Source organism: Manis pentadactyla, chromosome 11, assembly GCF_030020395.1.
Source record: "Manis pentadactyla isolate mManPen7 chromosome 11, mManPen7.hap1, whole genome shotgun sequence".
Classification (NCBI taxonomy): Eukaryota; Metazoa; Chordata; class Mammalia; order Pholidota; family Manidae; genus Manis; species Manis pentadactyla.
This window is the reverse complement of record NC_080029.1, coordinates 1,877,294-1,900,193: the sequence shown is the minus strand read 5'-3', so window position 1 is coordinate 1,900,193 and position 22,900 is coordinate 1,877,294. Positions and strand designations below refer to the sequence as shown.

The 22,900-nt window shown below is 41.3% G+C and overlaps 1 protein-coding gene across 2 annotated transcripts in view; it reads left to right on the top strand.

The window, feature by feature from the left end:
* Nucleotides 1-22,900, top strand: part of TDRD9 (tudor domain containing 9) — a 134,007-nt gene that overhangs the window by 78,361 nt on the left and 32,746 nt on the right. For both annotated transcript variants that reach the window (XM_057488085.1, XM_057488086.1), the window contains 5 exons: nucleotides 4,669-4,769; nucleotides 7,317-7,490; nucleotides 19,764-19,875; nucleotides 20,770-20,982; nucleotides 21,254-21,343. In XM_057488085.1, the coding sequence (XP_057344068.1) occupies nucleotides 4,669-4,769; nucleotides 7,317-7,490; nucleotides 19,764-19,875; nucleotides 20,770-20,982; nucleotides 21,254-21,343 (690 nt within the window). The remainder of the gene's footprint in view (nucleotides 1-4,668; nucleotides 4,770-7,316; nucleotides 7,491-19,763; nucleotides 19,876-20,769; nucleotides 20,983-21,253; nucleotides 21,344-22,900) is intronic.

Here is a 22,900-nt window from a genome sequence, read left to right as displayed (position 1 = left end):
TGATGCAATTGTGAATGAAATTGTTTTCCTGGTTTCTCTTTCTGCTGGTTCATCATTAGTGTATAGGAATGCAACAGATTTCTGTGTATTAATTTTGTATCCTGCAACTTTGCTGAATTCAGATATTAGTTCTAGTGGTTTTGGAGTGGAGTCTTTAGGGTTTTTAAGTACAATGTCATGTCATCTGCAAACAGGGACAGTTTAACTTCTTTTCCAATTTGGATGCCTTTCATTTCTTTGTGTCATCTGATTGCCATGGCTAGGACCTCCAGAACTATTTTGAATAAAAGTGGGGAGAGTGGGCATCCTTGTCTTGTTCCTGATTTTTGGGGAAAAGCTTTCAACTTCTCACGGTTAAGTATGATGTTGGCTGTGGGTGTGTCATATATGCCCTTTATTATGTTTAGGTACTTACCCTCTATACCCATTTTGTTGAGAGTTTTTGTCATGAATGGATGCTGAATTTTGTCAAATGCTTTATCAGCATCTATGGAGGTGATCATGTATTTTTTGTCCTTGTTTTTTTTGATGTGGTAGATGATAATGATGGATTTTCGAATGTTGTACCATCCTTGCATCCCTGGAGTAAATCCTACTTGATCATGATGGATGATCTTTTTGATGTATTTTTGAATTTAGTTTGCTAATATTTTGTTGAGTATTTTTGCATCTATGTTCATGAGGTTTATTGGTCTGTAATTTTCTATTTTTGTGGTGTCTTTGCCTGTTTTTGGTATTAGAGTGATGCTGGCCTTATAGAATGAGTTTGAGAGTATTCCCTCCTCTTCTACTTTCTGGAAAACTTTAAGGAGGATGGGTATTAGGTCTTCATTAAATGTTTGATAAAATTCAGCAGTGAAACCATCTGGTATAGGGGTTTTGTTCTTAAGTATTTTTTTGATTACCAATTCAATTTTGTTGCTTGTAATTTGTTCAGATTTTCTGTTTCTTCCTGGGTCAGCCTTGGAAGGTTGTGTTTTTGTAGAAAGTTGTCCATTTCTTCTAGCTTATCCAGTTTGTTACCATATAATTTTTCATAGTATTATCTCATATTTCTATCTATTTCTGTGGCATCTGTAGTGATTTTTCCTTTTTCATTTCTGGTTCTGTTTATGTGTGTAGACTCTCTTTTTTTTCTTGCTAAGTCTGGCTAGGGTTTTATCTATTTTGTTTATTTTCTTGGAGAACCATCTCCTGCTTTCATCAATTCTTTCTATTGTTTTATTCTTCTCAATTTTATTTCTGCTCTAATCTTTATTATGTCCCTCCTTCTACTGACTTTGGGCCTCAGTTCTTCTTCTTTTTCTAGTTTCATTAATTGTGAATTTAGACTGTTCATTTGGGATTATTCTTCTGTCTTGACATAAGCCTGTATTGTAATATACTCTCCTCTTAGAACAGCCTTTGCTGTGTCCCAGACATTTTGGGTGTTGTTATTTTCATTTATCTCCTTATATTGCTTGATCTCTGTTTTAATTTGGTCATTGATCCATTGATTATTTAGGAGCATGTTGTGAAGCCTCCATGTGTTTGTGGGACTTTTTGTTTTCTTTGCATAATTTGTTTCTAGTTTCATACCTTTGTGTTCTGAGAAGGGGGTTCCCACAATTTCAGTCTTTTTGAATTAATTGAGACTGTTTTTGTGACTTAGTATGTGATCTATTCTAGAAAATGTTCCCTGTGCACTTGAGAAGAATGTGTGTTTTGCTGCTTTTGGGTGTAGAGTTTTGTAGATCTCTGTTAGGTTCATCCGTTCAGTGCCTCTGTGTCCTTACTTATTTTCTGTCTGGTTATTTGTCCTTTGGAGTAAGTGGTGTGTTGAAGTACTCTAAAATGAATGCATTGCATTTTATTTCCCCCTTTAATTCTGTTAATATTTGTTTCACATATGTAGGTGATCCTGTGTTGGGTGCATATATATTTATAATGGTTACATCCTCTTGTTGGACTGAGCCCTTTATCATTATGTAATGTCCTTCTTTGTCTCTTGTTACTTTCTTTGTTTTAAAGTCTATTTTGTCTGATACAAGTACTGCATCTCCTGCTTTTTTCTCCCTATTGTTTGCATGAAATGTCTTTTCCCATCCCTTTACTTGCAGTCTGTGTATGTCTTTGGGTTTGAAGTGAGTCTCTGGTAGGCAGCATATAGATGGGTCTTGTTTTTTAACCATTCCATGACTGTGTCTTTTGATTGGTGCATTCAGTCCATTTACATTTAGGGTGATTATCGATAAGTATGTACTTATTGCCATTTCAGGCTTTAGATTCATGGTTATCTAAGGTTCAAGGGTAATTCCTTACTATCTAACAGTCTAATTTAACTCATTTAGTATGCTGTTACAAACACGAACTAAAGGTTCTTTTTTTACCCCCTCCATTTTCTTCCTCCTCCATTCTTTATATATTCGGTATCATATTCTGTACTCTTTGTCCATCCCTTGATTGACTTTGGGGGTAGTTGATTTGATTTTGCATCTGCTTAGTAATTAATTGTTTTGCTTTCTTTACTGTGGTTTTATTTCCCTTTGTGGCAGCTAATTAGCCTTGGGAACACTTCCATCTATAGCAATCCCTCCAAAATACATTTTAGATGTGGTTTGTGGAGGTAAATTCTCTCAGCTTTTGCTTGTCTGAAAGTTGTTTCATCACTCCTTGAAATTTAAATGGTAATCTTGACGTGTAGAGTATTCTTGGTTTGAGGCCCTTCTGTTTCATTGCATTAAATATATCATGCCACTCCCTTCTGGCTTGTAAGGTTTCTGTTGAGAAGTCTGATGATAGCCTTGTGGGTTTTCCTTTGTATGTGATCTTTTTTCTCTCTAGCTGCTTTTAAAAGTCTCTTTTCCTTGATCTTTGCCATTTTAATTATTATATGTCTTGGTGTTGTCTTTTTTGGGTCCCTTGTGTTGGGAGGTCAGTGCACCTCCATGGCTTGAGAGACTGTCTCCTTCCCCAGATTGGGGAAGTTTTCAGCAATTACCTCCCCAAAGACACTTTATATCCGTTTACTTCTCTCTTCTTCTTCTGGTACCCCATATGCGAATATTGTTCCATTTTGGTTGGCCACACATTTCTCTCAATATTCTTTCATTCCTAGGGATCCTTTCTTCTCTCTGTGCCTCAGCTTCTTTGTATTCATCTTCTCTAATTTCTATTCCATTTATTGTCTCTTCTACTACATCTAATCTGCTTTTAAGTCCCTCCATTGTATGTTTCATTTCAGACATGGAATTTCTTAATGATTGAATCTCTGTCCTAAATTCGTTCCTGAGTTCTTGAATATTTTTCTGTACCTCCATGAACATATTTATGATTTTTATTTTGAATTTTCTTTCAGGAATGTTGGTGAGTTGTTTCACTTGGGCCTTTCTGGTGTTTGTGAGATTTTGATCTGAATCAGGTTCCCTTGACATTTCATGTTTGTATGTGGTGCTCTCTAGTGCCCAGAAGCTCTAGTCTCTGGACCTGTTTAGCCCCTGCAGTGATGTCTGGGGTCACAGGGGAGCGAGCGGTGCTGGTGACTGGGGGGAGGAAAGAGCTGTTTCCTGCTTCCTGGCTGCAGTGCCTGTCTCCACTGTCAGTACCCGTGGGCCAAGCACACAGGTGTAAGACCCTATGTTTTGCATTTGTAGCTGTCGCAGGCGGGGCCTCCCTCTGGCTGGCCTGATGCTAGGGCAGAGATTGCTGGTTTGCGAGCTGGTGCCGGAAGGCTAGGAGAAATGCACAGCAGGCTGTGTATCACAGTGGGGGGCCTCGGAGTTCAGGAACTAGCCAGGAGGATGGAGCACCCAAAGCTCCTGAAAGTTCCCAACCTGCAGGGCAGAGCGCCCCCAGACAACCTTCTCTGCCTATCCCTTCTCCTGAGCAGCAAGCTCCGTGCAATCCCTGCCCCTTCAGCAGCCCTCTCACTGCTAGGAAGCCTCTCAGACTGCCCCCCGTTCCTTTGTCCCAGAGCAGCTGGATGTGGATCCCTTTCCTCCACAAATAGCTGGAATCTCAGTGTCTCCAAGTATTCCGCCTGTCTTAGCTTTCCAACCCCACTAATCTCCAGAGCAGCATGCAGTGTATGTTTCTGCTCCCAAAGCAGATCTCCAGGGCTGGGTGTTCAGCAGTCCTAGGCTTCCATCCCCTCCCCACTCTGTTTCTCTTCTTCCTGCCGGTGAGCTGGGGTTGGGGAAGGGCTTGGGTCCTGCAGGATCAAGGCTTTGGTACGTTACCGTATTTCATGAAGTCTTCTCTGTTCTCCAGGTGTATGCAGTCTCACGCAGCCTTGTTTCCTGTTGCTCTTTTAGGATTAGTTGTATTAACTATATTTTCTTATTATATGTGGTTTTGGGAGGAGTTATCTGTCTTACCTCTCACGCCGCCATCTTTAATCCCCCAGTCAGCTTGATTATTTTAAGGTGAAATAAAACATCTTTGTTTTTCCATGTTAGACATGTGGACTGTTTTAGCAAGGGACAAATTAGCCTTTATTTAAAACATTATTAAAACAGTTGCAGTTTAAAAATTGTTAGTCATTAAATACACCTATTCATAGACTCTATGTCTCATAAAGACAGTAGACTGTGTTTTGTGAACTGAAATAACCAGCAGCTTTAAGCTCATGACTGTTGTGACTGTGCATCTTGTCAGATGCCTGCTCTAACACTACCTTGTGTTTTGCAGCTGAAGCACATTCCTCCCTATGGATTTCTCTACTACAAACAGCTACAGTCTTGCTTTAGACAGTGTGGTCAAGTCAAATCCATTGTATTTGATGGTGCAAAGTAAGTAGCATATTTTTGTAATCAACTGCAATTCTGAAAGAGCCCTAAAGTTTCCAGTGTTTCCAGGAACTAGTTCTTAAAACAGTGCTTGTGGAAGTGGGTCTTCCTGCAGACTGCTGCACACCACTGCTGGAATGTAGCTTTGGGTTATCTTGTCAGTAGTGACTCACCTTTTCTTTCAGTCAAGTGACCTCTGAAAGGCACTAGGCTGTGTGCTCAGTGGCCTGATGCCAAGATGATGTGTCAGGTTCATGGTGCTACCTTGATGCTTCACCATGTTTTTATGCTGTGCTCCTAGCGATGTGCACCTTTGTGGGCCCCAGAGGTGCTGGCAAACAATTTGTCTGCTTGAGTATCAGAATGTGTATGTTCTGAATATTTTTGGAAGAAAAGTGCTGCAAAAACTCAGTTACGTATGACCTTATTTTAATTGCAGGTAAGGAACATTGGCATGTCTCCTTTGAGTGCTTATTTCCAAGGGGGATATTTATGCACAGGAAAGATATTTACAGGTTTTAATTGATTAACAAATTTTTAAATTAGAAAACTTTTTGATGCTCTGTAAACTTAATTTACAAAGCTTTGTAAATCTCATAAATAAGAAACACTTTGATTCACACCCAGTAACTCAAGTTGAATGTATTAAATCCCTTTTCAGTTTGGATTAATTCCCTAAAACATCTTAAGTTCATTTCAATTCCTGTAACTAATGTATTGATTTCTTTGTGTGTAAATGTCTCAAGTGGCAAATTCATAACCCAGACAAAGTATTGCTATGTACTTCTAACAAGTGTATGGATTTAACTAAAGTCAAAATGTCTGAAGTTTCTTAATATTCTGATAGAAATTACAGTCAGATTCCTAATCACATATATAAATCACTCATTTAACACTGGAATCGCACAGCCAGGCATCTCTCTCGAATTCTGAGCATGCTCAGGCCTGGGTCTAGGCTCCAGGCACCCAGGCTGCTCTGGAACGAGTTGAGTGGTGGTGAAGGGCTCTCTCTGGGGTGGAGCAGCTTTGTGCCCTGATCTTGGCCATCCGCTTGGACTCTTGGTTTCCTGTTCCTCCTGTCTCGGACTTTGATATAGGTGTTCAGTTACATTTTACTCGACTCTTCCTATTTTTGTCTGGTCACCATACGAACGCCATGCCCAGTCCTCAGGGAAGCGACTGTTCTCTGGTTATACCAGTTAGTGGTACTTATTAAGTCCCATGTTTAAAGGCAGAGAAATTTAGGCTAGTATTTGAAAGAGTAAAGACTGCCTGCCTTTTGGGATCAAGCTTTAGGGCAGAACCCCTGCGGTGGGCAGGGCTTTGTGCACAGATTTCCTCCCGTGGAGCTTTTCAACCTGATGGAGGGTGGAGAGTAAACTTGGTTCTGCAGACATTTGCCTGTCGTGAAACATCACGGGAGAGGCCCAGCTGGTCGGAAGAGGGCATTCTATCCGAGGCCAGAGCAGGAGTGTGGCCTGCAGGCGGCACTCGCCCAGGAGCGCGGGAGGCCCGGGCAGGTGCGCCGGGGCGGGCTCTGCAGGAGCCCGTGGGAGCTGAGCGGGGCCTGGAAAGCGCAGGTGGGCGGGAGGTGGGCTGCCCGCGGGCACGAGTCTGCGGCCGCAGGTTGGAGGTGCACGCTGCGCCCTTGGCGGGCCGAGGAGCTGGGCGTTCGGAGGCCTTGGGCGTCCCCGTGCGGATGTGCCGCGGGCCGGCCTCCACCGCGGAGTGGAGACGAGGGCGCTGCGCGGCGCAGGATGGAGGCGCGCTCCCGGGCGGCCCGAAACGCGGCGGGTTTGAAAACCTTTCTGTGGAGAGACCTAGGAGTCCTCCGGGAGAAGAGGGCGGAAATGGCGCGGCAGCGGGGCAGAGGAAGGGGGCCGAGCCGAGCGCCCGGGCGCTCCGTCCTCCGTGCCCTCCCGGGTCCCCCAGAGCCACACGTCCAGGCCGGTGGCTGCGGGTGGATCGGCGTTGGCACGGGTCTGGCGTTTTGACCTGGGGCCATTCTGACGTTCGGATACAAGCTCTTCTCTTGACACCGGAGGGGTCCTGCGGGCTCCCTTGCCGCGGGCTGGTTCTCCTCCCAGAGACGGGTGGAGTCGGGGGTTGGGGCCGGTCCTCCACGTCACTGGGCAGCCGACCTGAAGGTATTACTGGAGGGAGAGCCCCCAAATCAACGACTACTCACCGTAGTTTTATCTGTGCTTTATTGTACATTAAACAAAAAAATTCCCCAAACCCACTCCTGTCTTTCTGTTCTATTTAGGAGGGTTAAGATTCTTGAGCTGAAAGTTCCATTTGCATCTTTATTCTACATTATGCTGTATAATACGTAAGGATAATAGTTGTCTCACTCTGATGATATGTCATTGTCATTGTTATTTCTCAAGTAAACAAGTTTCTCTTAATACTTTTTGACTGATTCTAAAATGAAGCATCACTATTATTTCGAGGAGAGGTGTACTGAAGATTTCTTAAGAGGAATGACTGTGTCCTCAGTTCTTTTTTCAGATGCCTGATACATTTTGTTTATTTGCATTTGTGGAGCAGAGCTTTTGTGGAGTTTTCACGCAGTCCAACCGAGAGACTTAAAACACTCCCTGCAGTGTACATGGCAACCAAGATGTCGCAGCTGAAGGTGCCCCTGGAGCTCCGTGTCCATTCTGCAGAGGAGATTGAAGGGAAGGTGCTCCGAGGGGCTGTTTCAAAGCTCAGGAATACCAGGTGCTTCCAGAAAGGACGTGGGCCGGGTTGTCCATCTGTGTTCACGGTCTAAGATACTATTTTTAAAGACTGCCTAACATTGCTTAAACTCGCACTAAAAGCACTGGCTTTGTAGACAGGTAGAGCTGCCCTTGAATTCTGGTTTCATCCTCTCCTCACTGTGCATACTTTGGCTTATTACTTGACCTCTCTGAACCCCAGTGTCTTTCATCTGTTTTTTCCCCCCAGTGTTATTGAAAAATAATTGGCATTAATCGCTGGATAAATCTAATATGTACCACATGATGTTTGATTTACGTACACTGTGAAACAGTTATCACAGCGGGTTCTGCTAACATCCATCTTCTCATTTAGATCCAGTAAAAAGAAAAGAAGGAAAAACCTTCCTCCTTGTGATGAGAATAGTTAGCATTTACTGTTTCCTGTAAATTGTACAGCAGTGTAAGCACTAGTCACCAGACACATCACACCCAAGCACCTGCCTTCTAGCCGGAAGTCCACGCCTTCCGACCGCCTTCCCCTAGCCTCCCCGTCCCCGCCCCCACCCCTGCCGCTAGCGCCGCAAGCCTCATCTCTTTTTCTGAGTCTGGATTGTGGTTTTTTTGGTTTTAGATTCCAATATAAGTGAGGTCATTACAGTATCTGTCTTTTTCTGTCTTACTTATCTTAGCATACCCTCTAGGTCCATCCATGTTGGTGCAAATGGCAAGATATTCTTTTTATGGCTGAGTAATTTTCCATTGTATGTATATATCACATCTTTCATCCATTCATCTATTGACAGATTTCCTCCCTATCTTAGTTATTGTAAACAGTGATGCAATAAACATAGGCATACATATCTTCAGATTAGTGATTTTGTTTTCTTTGAGTAAATTCCCAGAAGTGGACTTGCTGGGTCTATTGTATTTCTATTTTTAGTTTTTTGAGGAACCTCCATACTGCTTTCTGTAGTGGCTGTGCCAATTTGTTTTCCCACCAACAGTGTAGGAGGGGGCTCCCTTTTCTCCACATCCTCACCAACACTTGTTATTTCTTGTCTTTTTTTTTTTTTAAATAATTATTTTTTATTGAAGGGTAGTTGACGCACAGTATTACATTACATTAGTTTCAAGTGTACAACACAGTGGTAGAATAGTTATATACATAATTCTAGGTTCCAGCTATCACCCTACCAAGCTGTTACAATATCTTGACTATATTTCTTATGCCATACATTACACCCCGGTTACTTATTTATTTTACCATTGGAAGTCCTTTTTTTTTTTTTTTTTTTTTTTGTGAGGGCATCTCTCATATTTATTTATCAAATGGTTGTTAACGACAATAAAATTCTGTATAGGGGAGTCAATCCTCAATGCACAATCATTAATCCACCCCAAGCCTAATTTTCGTCAGTCTCCAATCTTCTGAGGCATAACAAACAAGTTCTTACATGGAGAACAAATTCTTACATAATGAATAAGTTACATAGTGAACAGTACAAGGGCAGTCATCACAGAAACTTTCGGTTTTGCTCATGCATTATGAACTATAAACAGTTCAAATATGAATACTCATTTGGTTTTTATACTTGATTTGTATGTGGATACCACATTTCTCTCTTTATTATTATTATTTTTAATAAAATGCTGAAGTGGTGGGTAGATACAAGATAAAGGTAGAAAACATAGTTTAGTGTTGTAAGAGAGCAAATGTAGATGATCAGGTGTGTGCCTGTAGACTATGTGTTCATCCAAGCTAGACCAGGGCAATAAAACATCCACGGATGCAGAAGATTTCTCTCAGAACAGGGGGGGTGAGGTTCTAAGCCTCACCTCTGTTGATCCCCAATTTCTCACCTGATGGCCCCCCTGCGACTGTGCCTGTCTTAGGTTGTTCCTCCCTTGAGGAATCTTACCCGTCTCTGGCTAACCAGTCATCTTCCGGGGCCATACAGGGAAATGTGAAGTTGGTAAGTGAGAGGGAAGCCTTATTGTTTGAAAAGGTTAGCTTTTTACTTCTTTGCATATTTATGCCCTGTGGCTTCTATGCCCAGCATTTGTCTTGAGGTATCTTTACCACTTGGAAGAATTATGATACTCGGTAAATTTGATATGAGGCACGAATTCTATTTAAGGGTTGTAATTAGGAAGGAAGAAGAAAAGCTATAGAAGTAGCAGGCGGAAGAAAACATGGGAAGATTGATTATTTCTTTGACATATCTTCTTGTAGAGTAACTTCAGCATGTATAGGTTTTAAGCTACTACTTAAATTGCGCACACACATTAACATAATAGGAGTATAGTTACATAACCAAAGCATATCTGTAATTACCAGCCATCTCCACTGAAACCAAGAAAACCAGTTAGGCACCTTAGGCATTTGTGAAAACTTATCTATGATATGGTGGATATTGTCCAACTGAACTTGAACAGTCTGAGAGAAATCAGACAAATTAAAACAACCCATTCCTGGGGACTGTTCACATGCCATATGTTCTTTTAACAGTAAATAGTCTGTAGTTGTAAGATTTTGGAGCGCTACAATTTGCACTTCTCCTAATTCTTGGTTGAGTTCCAACAGTATAGATCCAGTCAAATTTGTTGTTTTACTGTATGCACAGGCCAGCTTAGATATCTCCTTCCTCATTCCCATGGCAAGTCCAGGAACTGGTGGGATGAGTGCATCTACAGCTGTAGCAGTGCGTGGATCTTTGTCGGGTTTTTTGATGATCATCTTCTGGCATGAGTCTTCCCGAGAGTGCAGATGTTGGAAGTTCTTTTTCATATCGTATCTTAGTTCATTTTCGGGGGAGCCTAATTAGGCTTTGATCCTCTGTATAAACACAAACAGACCCTTTGCCTACACTTTTATATGCCCTTTATACCCTTGTGTAGAACTCGTTGGAGGTTACCACACAGGAACTGCCCTTTTTTTTTTTTTTTTGCTTTGTTTTTGGTATCACTAATCTACACTTACATGACGAATATTATGTTTACTAGGCTCTCCCCTATACCAGGTCTCCCCTATAAACCCCTTTACAGTCACTGTCCATCAGCATAGCAAAATGTTGTAGAATCACTACTTGCCTTCTCTGTGTTGTACAGCCCTCCCTTTTCTCCTACCCCCCCATGCATGTTAATCTTAATACCCCCCTACTTCTCCCCCCCTTATCCCTCCCTACCCACCCATCCTCCCCACCCACCCATCCTCCCCAGTCCCTTTCCCTTTGGTACCTGTTAGTCCATTCTTGAGTTCTGAGATTCTGCTGCTGTTTTGTTCCTTCAGTTTTTCCTTTGTTCTTATATTCCACAGATAAGTGAAATCATTTGGTATTTCTCTTTCTCCGCTTGGCTTGTTTCACTGAGCATAATACCCTCCAGCTCCATCCATGTTGCTGCAAATGATTGGATTTGCCCTTTTCTTATGGCTGAGTAGTATTCCATTGTGTATATGTACCACACCTTCTTTATCCATTCATCTATTGATGGACATTTAGGTTGCTTCCAATTCTTGGCTATTGTAAATAGTGCTGCGATAAACATAGGGGTGCATCTGTCTTTATCAAACTTGATTGCTGCGTTCTTAGGGTAAATTCCTAGGAGTGGAATTCCTGGGTCAAATGGTAAGTCTGTTTTGAGCATTTTGATGTACCTCCATACTGCTTTCCACAATGGTTGAACTAACTTACATTCCCACCAGCAGTGTAGGAGGGTTCCCCTTTCTCCACAGCCTCGCCAACATTTGTTGTTGTTTGTCTTTTGGATGGCAGCCATCCTTACTGGTGTGAGGTGATACCTCATTGTAGTTTTAATTTGCATTTCTCTGATAATTAGCGATGTGGAGCATCTTTTCATGTGTCTGTTGGCCATCTGTATTTCTTTTTTGGAGAACTGTCTGTTCAGTTCCTCTGCCCATTTTTTAATTGGGTTATTTGTTTTTTGTTTGTTGAGGCGTGTGAGCTCCTTATATATTCTGGACGTCAAGCCTTTATCGGATGTGTCATTTTCAAATATATTCTCCCATACTGTAGGGATCCTTCTTGTTCTATTGATGGTGTCTTTTGCTGTACAGAAGCTTTTCAGCTTAATATAGTCCCACTTGTTCATTTTTGCTGTTGTTTTCCTTGCCCGGGGAGATATGTTCAAGAAGAGGTCACTCATGTTTATGTCTAAGAGGTTTTTGCCTATGTTTTCTTCCAAGAGTTTAATGGTTTTGTGACTTACATTCAGGTCTTTGATCCATTTTGAGTTTACTTTTGTATATGGGGTTAGACAATGGTCCAGTTTCATTCTCCTACATGTAGCTGTCCAGTTTTGCCAGCACCATCTGTTGAAGAGACTGTCATTTCGCCATTGTATGTCCATGGCTCCTTTATCAAATATTAATTGACCATATATGTCTGGGTTAATGTCTGGATTCTCTAGTCTGTTCCATTGGTCTGTGGCTCTGCTCTTGTGCCAGTACCAAATTGTCTTGATTACTATGGCTTTATAGTAGAGCTTGAAGTTGGGGAGTGAGATCCCCCCTACTTTATTCTTCTTTCTCAGGATTGCTTTGGCTATTCGGGGTCTTTGGTGTTTCCATATGAATTTTTGAATTATTTGTTCCAGTTCATCGAAGAATGTTGCTGGTAGTTTCATAGGGATTGCATCAAATCTGTATATTGCTTTGGGCAGGATGGCCATTTTGACGATATTAATTCTTCCTAGCCACAAGCATGGGACGAGTTTCCATCTGTTAGTGTCCCCTTTAATTTCTCTTAAGAGTGACTTGTAGTTTTCAGAGTATAAGTTTTTCACTTCTTTGGTTAGGTTTATTCCTAGGTATTTTATTTTTTTTGATGCAATTGTGAATGGAGTTGTTTTCCTGATTTCTCTTTCTGTTGGTTCATTGTTAGTATATAGGAAAGCCACAGATTTCTGTGTGTTGATTTTGTATCCTGCAACTTTGCTGTATTCCGATATCAGTTCTAGTAGTTTTGGGGTGGAGTCTTTAGGGTTTTTTATGTACAGTATCATGTCATCTGCAAATAGTGACAGTTTAACAACTTCTTTACCAATCTGGATTCCTTGTATTTCTTTATTTTGTCTGATTGCCGTGGCTAGGACCTCCAGTACTATGTTAAATAACAGTGGAGAGAGTGGGCATCCCTGTCTAGTTCCCGATCTCAGAGGAAATGCTTTCAGCTTCTCGCTGTTCAATATAATGTTGGCTGTGGGTTTATCATAGATGGCCTTTATTATGTTGAGGTACTTGCCCTCTATTCCCATTTTGCTGAGAGTTTTTAACATGAATGGATGTTGAACTTTGTCAAATGCTTTTTCAGCATCTATGGAGATGATCATGTGGTTTTTGTCTTTCTTTTTGTTGATGTGGTGGATGATGTTGATGGACTTTCGAATGTTGTACCATCCTTGCATCCCTGGGATGAATCCCACTTGGTCATGGTGTATGATCCTTTTGATGTATTTTTGAATTCGGTTTGCTAATATTTTGTTGAGTATTTTTGCATCTACGTTCATCAGGGATATTGGTCTGTAGTTTTGTTTTTTGGTGGGGTATTTGCCTGGTTTTGGTATTAGGGTGATGTTAGCTTCATAGAATGAGTTTGGGAGTATCCCCTCCTCCTCTATTTTTTGGAAAACTCTAAGGAGAATGGGTATTATGTCTTCCCTGTATGTCTGATAAAATTCCGAGGTAAATCCATCTGGCCCGGGAGTTTTGTTCTTTGGTAGTTTTTTGATTACCGCTTCAATTTCGTTGCTGGTAATTGGTCTGTTTAGATTTTCTGTTTCTTCCTGGGTCAATCTTGGAAGGTTATATTTTTCTAGGAAGTTGTCCAGTTCTCCTAGGTTTCCCAGCTTGTTAGCATATAGGTTTTCATAGTATTCTCCAATAATTCTTTGCATTTCCATGGGGTCTGTCGTGATTTTTCCTTTCTCGTTTCTGATACTGTTGATTTGTGTTGACTCTCTTTTCTTCTTAATAAGTCTGGCTAGAGGCTTATCTATTTTGTTTATTTTCTCAAAGAACCAGCTCTTGGTTTCATTGATTTTTTCTATTGTTTTATTCTTCTCTATTTTATTTATTTCTTCTCTGATCTTTATTATGTCCCTCCTTCTGCTGACCTTAGGCCTCATCTGTTCTTCTTTTTCCAATTTCCATAATTGTGACATTAGACCATTCATTTGGGATTGCTCTTCCTTTTTTAAATATGGTTGGATTGCTATATACTTTCCTCTTAAGACTGCTTTTGCTGTGTCCCACAGAAGTTGGGGCTTAGTGTTGTTGTTGTCATTTGTTTCCATATATTGCTGGATCTCCATTTTGATTTGGTCATTGATCCATTGATTATTTAGGAGTGTGTTGTTAAGCCTCCATGTGTTTGTGAGCCTCTTTGCTTTCTTTGTACAGGTTATTTCTAGTTTTATGCCTTTGTGGTCTGAAAAGTTGGTTGGTAGGATTTCAATCTTTTGGAATTTTCTGAGGCCCTTTTTGTGGCCTAGTATGTGGTCTATTCTGGAGAATGTTCCATGTGCACTTGAGAAGAATGTATATCCCGCTGCTCTTGGATGTAGAGTTCTATAGATGTCTATTAGGTCCATCTGCTCTACTGTGTTGTTCAGTGCTTCCGTGTCCTTACTTATTTTCTGCCCAGTGGATCTATCCTTTGGGGTGAGTGGTGTGTTGAAGTCTCCTAGAATGAATGCATTGCAGTCTATATCCCCCTTTGGTTCTGTTAGTATTTGTTTCACATATGCTGGTGCTCCTGTGTTGGGTGCATATATATTTAGAATGGTTATATCCTCTTGTTTGACTGAGCCCTTATCATTATGTAGTGTCCTTCTTTATCTCTTGTTACTTTCTTTGTTTTGAAGTCTATTTTGTCTGATATTAGTACTGCAACCCCTGCTTTCTTCTCACTGTTGTTTGCTTGAAATATGTTTTTCCATCCCTTGACTTTTAGTCTGTACATGTCTTTGGGTTTGAGGTGAGTTTCTTGTAAGCAGCATATAGATGGGGTCTTGCTTTTTTATCCATTCTGTTACTCTGTGTCTTTTGATTGGTGCATTCAACCCATTAACATTTAGGGTGACTATTGAAAGATATGTACTTATTGCCATTGCAGGCTTTAAATTCGTGGTTACCAAAGGTTCAAGGTTAGCCTCTTTAGTATCTTACTGCCTAACTTAGCTCGCTTATTGAGCTGTTATATACACTGTCTGGAGATTCTTTTCTTCTCTCCCTTCTTATTCCTCCTCCTCGATTCTTCATATGTTGGGTGTTTTGTGCTGTGCTCTTTCTAGGAGTGCTCCCATCTAGAGCAGTCCCTGTAAGATGTTCTGTAGAGGTGGTTTGTGGGAAGCAAATTCCCTCAGCTTTTGTTTGGAAATTGTTTAATCCCACCATCATATTTAAATGATAGTCATGCTGGATACAGTATCCTTGGTTCAAGGCCCTTCTGTTTCATTGCATTAAATATATCATGCCATTCTCTTCTGGCCTGTAGGGTTTCTGTTGAGAAATCTGATGTTAGCCTGATGGATTTCCCTTTATAGGTGACCTTTTTCTCTCTAGCTGCCTTTAACACTCTTTCCTTGTCCTTGATCTTTGCCATTTTAATTATTATGTGTCTTGGTGTTTTCCTTCTTGGATCCTTTCTGTTGGGGGTTCTGTGTATTTCCGTGGTCTGTTTGATTATTTCCTCCCCCAGTTTGGGAAAGTTTTCAGCAATTATTTCTTCTAAGATACTTTCCATCTCTTTTCCTCTCTCTTCTTCTTCTGGTACCCCTGTAATACAGATATTGTTCCTTTTGGATTGGTCACACAGTTCTCTTAATATTGTTTCATTCCTGGAGATCCTTTTGTCTCTCTCTATGTCAGCTTCTATGCGTTCCTGTTCTCTGATTTGAATTCCATCAATGGCCTCTTGCATCCTATCCATTCTGCTCATAAACCCTTCCAGAGTTTGTTTCATTTCTGCGATCTCCTTTCTGGCATCTGTGATCTCCCTCCGGACTTCATCCCATTTCTCTTGCGTATTTCTCTGCATCTCTGTCAGCATGTTTATGATTCTTATTTTGAATTCTTTTTCAGGGAGACTGGTTAGGTCTGTCTCCTTCTCTGGTGTTGTCTCTGTGATCTTTGTCTGCCTGTAGCTTTGCCTTTTCATGGTGATAGGAATAGTCTGCAGAACTGGGACGAGTGACGGCTGGAAGGACTTCCTTTCTTGTTGGTTTGTGGCCCTCCTCTCCTGGGAGAACAGCGGCCTCTAGTGGCTTGTGCTGCGCAGCTGCGCGCAGACAGGGTTTCTGCTTCCTGCCCGGCTGCTATGGAGTTAATCTCCGCTGTTGCTGTGGGCGTGGCCTGGCTCAGGCAGCTACTCCAAAATGGTGGAGTCGCGTTGGAGCAGGAGCTGCTGGGAGGCTATTTATCTCCGTAAGGGGCCTCCCTGCTCCCTGCTGCCCAGGGGTTAGGGTGCCCAGAGGTCCCGGATTCCCTACCTCTGGATTAAGTGGCCCGCCCTGCCCCTTTAAGACTTCCAAAAAGCACCCGCCAAAACAAAACAACGCCCACAAAAAAAAAAAAAAAAAAAAAAAAAGAAAGAAAAAAAAAATTTTGAAAAAAAAAAAAAAAAAAGGTGGTCATTCGTTTTTCTTTATTCTCTGGTGCCAGCCTCAGGCCTCTGCTCACCGGTCTTGCTGCCCTGTTTCCCTAGTATTGGGGTCCCTATCCCTTTAAGACTTCCTAAAAGCGCTCGCCAAAACAAAACAGCAAAAAAGCAAAAAAAAAAAAAAAAAAATGGTCTCGTGCTTTTCTTATGTCCTCTGTCGCCCAGCCTCCAGTGCCCGCTCACCGTTCTTGCTGCCCTGTTTTCCCAGTATCGAGCGCCCTGCGCTCTGGCCCGGATGGCTAGGGCTGGGTGCTCGGCAGCCCTGGGCTCCGTCTCCCTCCCGCTCTGCCTGCTCTTCTCCCGCCGGGAGCTGGGGGGAGGGGCGCTCGGCTCCCGCGGGGCCTGGGCTTGTATCTCACCCCCTTCGCGAGGCGCTGGGTTCTCTCAGGTGGGGATGTGGTCTGGATATTGTCCTGTGTCCTCTGGTCTTTATTCTAGGAAGGGTTGTCTTTGTTATATTTTCATAGATATATGTTGTTTTGGGAGGAGATTTCCGCTGCTCTACTCACGCCGCCATCTTCCATTTCTTGTCTTTTTGATACTAGCCATTCTGACTGGTGTGAGGTGATATTTCATTGTGGCTTTGATTTGCATTTCCCTGATGATTAATGATGTGGAATGTCTTTTCAAGTGTCTGCTGGTTTACCTGTATGTCTTTTGTGGTCCTCTGACCAATTTTTAGTACGATTTTTTTTTTTTTTTGGTGGTGAGTTGTATGAGTTCCTTATATATTTTGTATGTTGACATTTTTTTGTTGGATATGTTGTTTGCAAATATTTTCTCCCATTCAGTAGATTGTCTTTTTGTGTTGTTGATATTTCCTTTGCTGTGCATGTAGTCCTACTTGTTTATTTTTGGTTTTGTTCCCTTGCCCGAGGAGACGTATCTAGAAAAAACTTACTAATGCTGATGTTCTGGAGTGTATTGCCTGTTTTCTTTAGGAGTTTTATGGTTTCATGTCTTATATTTAGGTCTTTAATCCATTTCACATTTATTTTTGTGTGTGGTATAAGACAGTAATCCAGTTTCATTCTTTTGCACATAGTTGCCCAATTTTCCCAACACCGCTTATTGAAGAGACTGTCTTTTTCCCATTGTATATTCTTGCCTCCTTTGTTATAGATTAATTGACCATGTAAGTGTAGATTTATTTCTCAGCTCCCTATTCTGTTCCATTGATCTATATGTCTGTTTTTGTGCCATTGCCATAATGTTTTGATTGCTTTAGTTTTGTGGTATCGTTTGAAATTGGGGAGCATGATACCTCCAGTTTTTTCTTTCTCAAGATTGCTTTAGCTGTTTGGGGTCTTCATGGTTCCATACAAAATTTAGAATTATTTGCTCTAGTTCTGTGAAAAATGTCATTGGTATTTTTATAGGGATTATACTGATCTGTAAATTACTTACTTTGGGCAGGATGGTCATTTTGACAATATTAATTCTTCTATCCATGGGCATGGAATATCTTTCTATTTATCTGTGTCGTCTTCAGATTCCTTCATGAGTGTCTTACAGTTTTCAGAGTAAAGGTCTTTTACCTCCTTAGTTAGATTTATCCCTATATATTTTATTATTTTTCATGCAGTTGAAGTGAGATTGTTTTCTTGATTTCTCTTTCTGCTAGTTTGATATTAGTATGTAGAAATGCACAGATTTCTGTGTATTGATTTTGTATCCTGTGAGTTTACTGAACTCATTTGTCAGTTTGAATATTTTTTTTGGTGGAGTCTTTGGGATTTTCTTTAATATAGTATGTCATCTGCAAATAGTGACAGTTTTACTTCTTTCCTACCAGTTTGGATGCCCTTTTTTTTTTTTTCTGACTGCTATGGCCAGGACTTCCAGAACTGTTGAACAAGAGTATACCACAACTTCTTTAGTCATTAATCCATCAATGGACACTTAGTTTATTTCTGTGTCTTGGTTATTCTAAATAATGGTGCTATGAATATGGGGTTGCAGATATCTTTTAGAGTTAATGATTTTGTTTCCTTTGGTTATATCTCAGAAGTAGAATTGCTGGGTGTATGATAGTTCTATTTGTAATTTTTTGAAGAACCTGCATACTGTTTTCCATAGTGGCTACATCAATTTACAATCCCACCAACAGTGCACCAAGGGTTCCCTGTTCTCCACATCCTTGCCAGCATTTTTTCTGTGTTTTTGATGATAGTCATTCTAATAGCTGTGAGGTGATATCTCACTGTAGCTTTGATTTGATTTCCCTAATGACTGGTGATGTTGAGCATCTTTTTACGTATGTTAGTCTTTTGTATTTCTTCTTTGGAGAAATGCCTATTCAGGTTCTTTGCCCATTTTTTAATTGGGTGGGTTTTTTTTTTCTATTGAGTTACATCTATTTAATAGCTAAACCTGTTGTACAAGGTGTTGAGAGGATGAAGTGGGATCATTTATGTAACTTTCAGGTTATATAGCTGTTTATATGTTAATCTAATATTAATTTCCTTTCTTAATCCTTACAGTTATTCATTTTCTCCTTTTAAGCACAGTAGAATATTCCTGTCCACAGCAGAGTAAGCAGGGGACACAATGGAGATGCAGTTGGGAACAACCAGCTGCCTGCCGGCACAAGCCACCCTCCCTTCTCGAGTAGGGTCTTTTCCTCCACCCACTTGTGGAGGGGGCTGGGCTGCCTGCGTGGATGGCCGAGGAGTGGCGCTCACTGTGTGGGGGCTGCCTTTGGCTCATAGAGTTTCTTCTCTTGGGCCAAATTAAATTGCCCTCAAATATTTGTAACAGATTCCTCTGCATTTCAGTCATATTCTCACAGTACCACTTGTGGGAATTCTCATCATTTCTTATTTGTAATCTTTTTAATTCCACAAGGAATGTGATAGGAGTTTGAGTAACTGGTGAGGAAGGGGAATATGCTCCATCAGGTGTCATCTGGTGTGGGGTTTCTTTGATCTGAGAGTTCAGGGGTGTAGTTTGAGAGCCTGTAACAGAGAAGACCTGTCCTGGTCAGCTTCACCCGAGTCACTGTTACTTAACAAATGAGTCTGGAAATTGGGAAAAGAGTCGCATCAGGGTCTCTCCTATGGTTCTTCCTCTTCATTTCAGAGTAAAAGTATTTGGCAAGGAAAATTTATATTTTATCAAGTTTGTGTTTCACATCCTCGAATTTTAGCATGTACTGTCTTACTGTTTTAAGGGATGAATGATGTTTCTTGGCTTGCTTAGAAAATCATGTATGTATTTTCTAGCAGTGTTGAACCAGGCATGGATTTCTAAAGGTCAATGTCTCTCACCTCTGAAACCGTGAGTCAGGAAACATTGCACGTCCTAGATTTAGAATTTATACCCTTGAAAGTAGATACTCTGTGAGAGTCTGACCCTTAGAATATACCCCTGAAGGCTAGTGTGTTGGCTGTTGGGGTGTACACCCCATCCGGGTTGCTCAGGAAGACATCAGAAACTCATTTGAGATTAAATCAAATTCTTCATCTATGGCTTAGGTATTTTATTTAAATGTTCTTTTCTTCGAGAATGTAGAAATAGTGGAATAATTCTGGTGATAACCTTAAGTATGTAAACATGCTTTCTTTGTAAAACTTGACTTTAAGTGTCTTTTTAAAAAAAATCATGTTAAATAGGGTGAATGTGGACTTCCAGAAGCAGACAGTAGATCCTATGCAAGTTTCATTTAACACAGTAGACAGATCCTGGACCATTGCAGAACTCCTTCTCACAGTTGATGTTACAGAGGTAAGAATGGTGCGGTTGAATCATGAGAGCTTTTCCATCTTTGTAATCAAGAAGTGTCATGTTGTGTACATGAAATAATGTACATGCATAGACACATTCCCACTTAAACCACAATCTGTGCACCTTAGTAATGTAGTAAAGCTAGTAAAAGTGTGAATTATTGTACTTGTTAAATTTGAATGCAGATATAACACAAAATGAAACACACATATTCTTTCTAGAGTGAAGTTTAATTTTTAAAATATTAGGTACGTTTAAAATGCTAAAAAATGAATTTTAGCAACAACATACACAAGAATATGAATTGGTATGATGATATATGCCTGTATAATTCATTTGTGTCAAGAATAACCAGCATTATTCTTTAGGTTTTTACTTTTTTAAAGTTTCAGTTGACATCCAGCATGCTTCTGGTAACTGTAGCTGCACTCCACTGGGAGACTTCACGTGGAAACCCGGACTCCGGGCCGGCTTTAAGGCCCCCATGCTCTGCATCCTGGTGTCTCAGGGCAGCGGGGGTGGGGCTGCTCCCAGGGGCCCTCTGGAGGACAGCCACTCTCTGCCGCTGTTCTAACAGCAGGCTGAGGGTTCACCCGACACCCGGCCTGCCACCCAAGGGGGCAACTGCAGGCTCTGGGTTGGCTTGTCCCCTTGGAACTAATGCAAGGGCTTTTCAGTATGCTTGCAAGGGTGGCACCTGCTGGAGTGGGACCCATTGTGCGCAGACTTCCTCACCCACCTCGTAAATGCCTGTGCAAGCCTGTAGAATACCTAGTACTGGGGGTGCTGCTCGTGATGTACAGTATGCTGTGGGGTGTCAGCCCTGCGGTTTGATCTTATGTTCCTCTTCATAGAAATCCTTTCTAGATTGCACCTCTGTTCCTTCTTTCTTAGGTGGTTGAAGTGGGACACTTTTGGGGGTACAGGATTGATAAAAGAAACTCAGAGATCCTGAAAAAGCTTACCGCTGAAATAAACCGGCTGGAGTTGGTGCCCCTGACCATTCAACCACACCCAGACCTGGTCTGCTTGGCTCCTTTTGCTGATTTTGATAAAGAAAGCTACTTTAGAGCTCAAGTCCTTTATGTTTCTGGGAATTTTGCTGAGGTATGTTTTTCTGTAACAACTCAAAGGGAAACGAGACAAACTTAGAGCAGTCTGTAGAAAATATTTTCTAATTTTAAGTGGAAATACAATATAAAATAACTGAAATTAGGAAAATAGTCTAGTAGAAAAGTTATTTCTCTCAGTGACGTGGATCTGTGCTCAGGTCTGCAGGAATCCTGTGCTCACAGAACTAGAATGAGCGTCACGGCACCGGCAGCCGTGAGACGCGGGCTGGAGCCTGCGTTTGAGTGTGTACTCCTTTGCTCTCTAGGTGTTCTTTGTAGACTATGGTAATAGAGCTCACGTGCATTTGGACGTTCTCATGGAGCTTCCCTGTCAGTTTCTTGACCTTCCATTCCAGGTACAGTAAAGAAGTGCCCGCGGGATGAATGTTCAGGAGGCCAAGCGGCCCCTCCTCGGCTTACGGGTGGGCGCCGAGGCTCAGGGAGGGAGGAACCTGTCTGTCACACCTGCTGACTTTGGTTTTGTGCTTTTTTCCCAAAAATGTGTTGCTGTGGATATTTTTGCACTATTGTTTTTGAAGTATGTTAAAATATATGGAGGGTTTCACTTAATAGAAAAGTAGATACCATTCTTAAGGTTTCTGGTTATGTTGAAATCAGACAGAATTTAGGTGGGCTGGAGACATATTTACACATACCCTTTCTGTCAGTGTGAAAAAAGCTTAAAGTTAGTGTAAACTTTTCATACTGAAAAGCAAAACCAAATTTCTTTACCTGTGAAATACTCACCTACCCCAAACTTGTTTTTTTTTAAATAGTTGTGATTTCTTTTGTTATCATTAATCTACAATTACATGAAGAACATTATGTTTACTAGACTCCCCCCTTCACCAAGTCCCCCCCACAAACCCCATTACAGTCACTGTCCATCAGCGTACTTAGATGCTGTAGAATCACTACTTGTCTTCTCTGTGTTGCACAGCCCTCCCTGTGTCCCCACCACATTACACATGCTAATCGTAAGGCCCCCTTTTTCCCCACCCTTATCCCTCCCTTCCCACCCATCCTCCCCAGTCCCTTTCCCTTTGGTAACTATTAGTCCATTCTTGGGTTCTGTGATTCTGCTGCTGTTTTGTTCCTTCAGTATTTCCTTTGTTCTTATACTCCACAGAGGAGTGAAATCATTTGGTACTTGTCTTTCTCCACCTGGCTTATTTCACTGAGCATAATGCCCTCTAGCTCCATCCATGTTGTTGCAAATGGTAGGATTTGTTTTCTTCTTATGGCTGAATAATATTTCATTGTGTATATGTACCACCTCTTCTTTATCCATTCATCTACTGATGGACACTTAGGTTGCTTCCATTTCATGGCTATTGTAAATAGTGCTGTGATAAACATAGGTGTGCATCTGTCTTTTTCAAACTGGGCTGCTGCATTCTTAGGGTAAATTCCTAGAAGTTGGATTCCTGGGTCAAATGGTATTTCTATTTTGAGCTTTTTGAGGAACCTCCATACTGCTTTCCACAATGGTTGAACTAATTTACATTCCCACCAGCAGTGTAGGAGGGTTCCCCTTTCTCCACAACCTCGCCAACATTTGTTGTTGTCTGTCTTTTGGATAGTGGCGATCCTTACTGGTGTGAGGTGATATCTCATTGTGGTTTTAATTTGCATTTCTCTGATGACAAGCGATGTGGAGCATCTTTTCATGTGTCTGTTGGCCATCTGAATTTCTTTGGAGAACTGTCTGTTCAGCTCCTCTGCCTATTTTTTAATTGGATTATTTGCTTTTTGTTTGTTGAGGTGCGTGAGCTCTTTATATATTTTAGATGCAAGCCTTTATCGGATCTGTCATTTTCAAATATATTCTCCCATACTGTAGGGTACCTTTTTGTTCTATTGATGGTGTCCTTTGCTGTACAGAAGCTTTTCAGCTTGATATAGTCCCACTT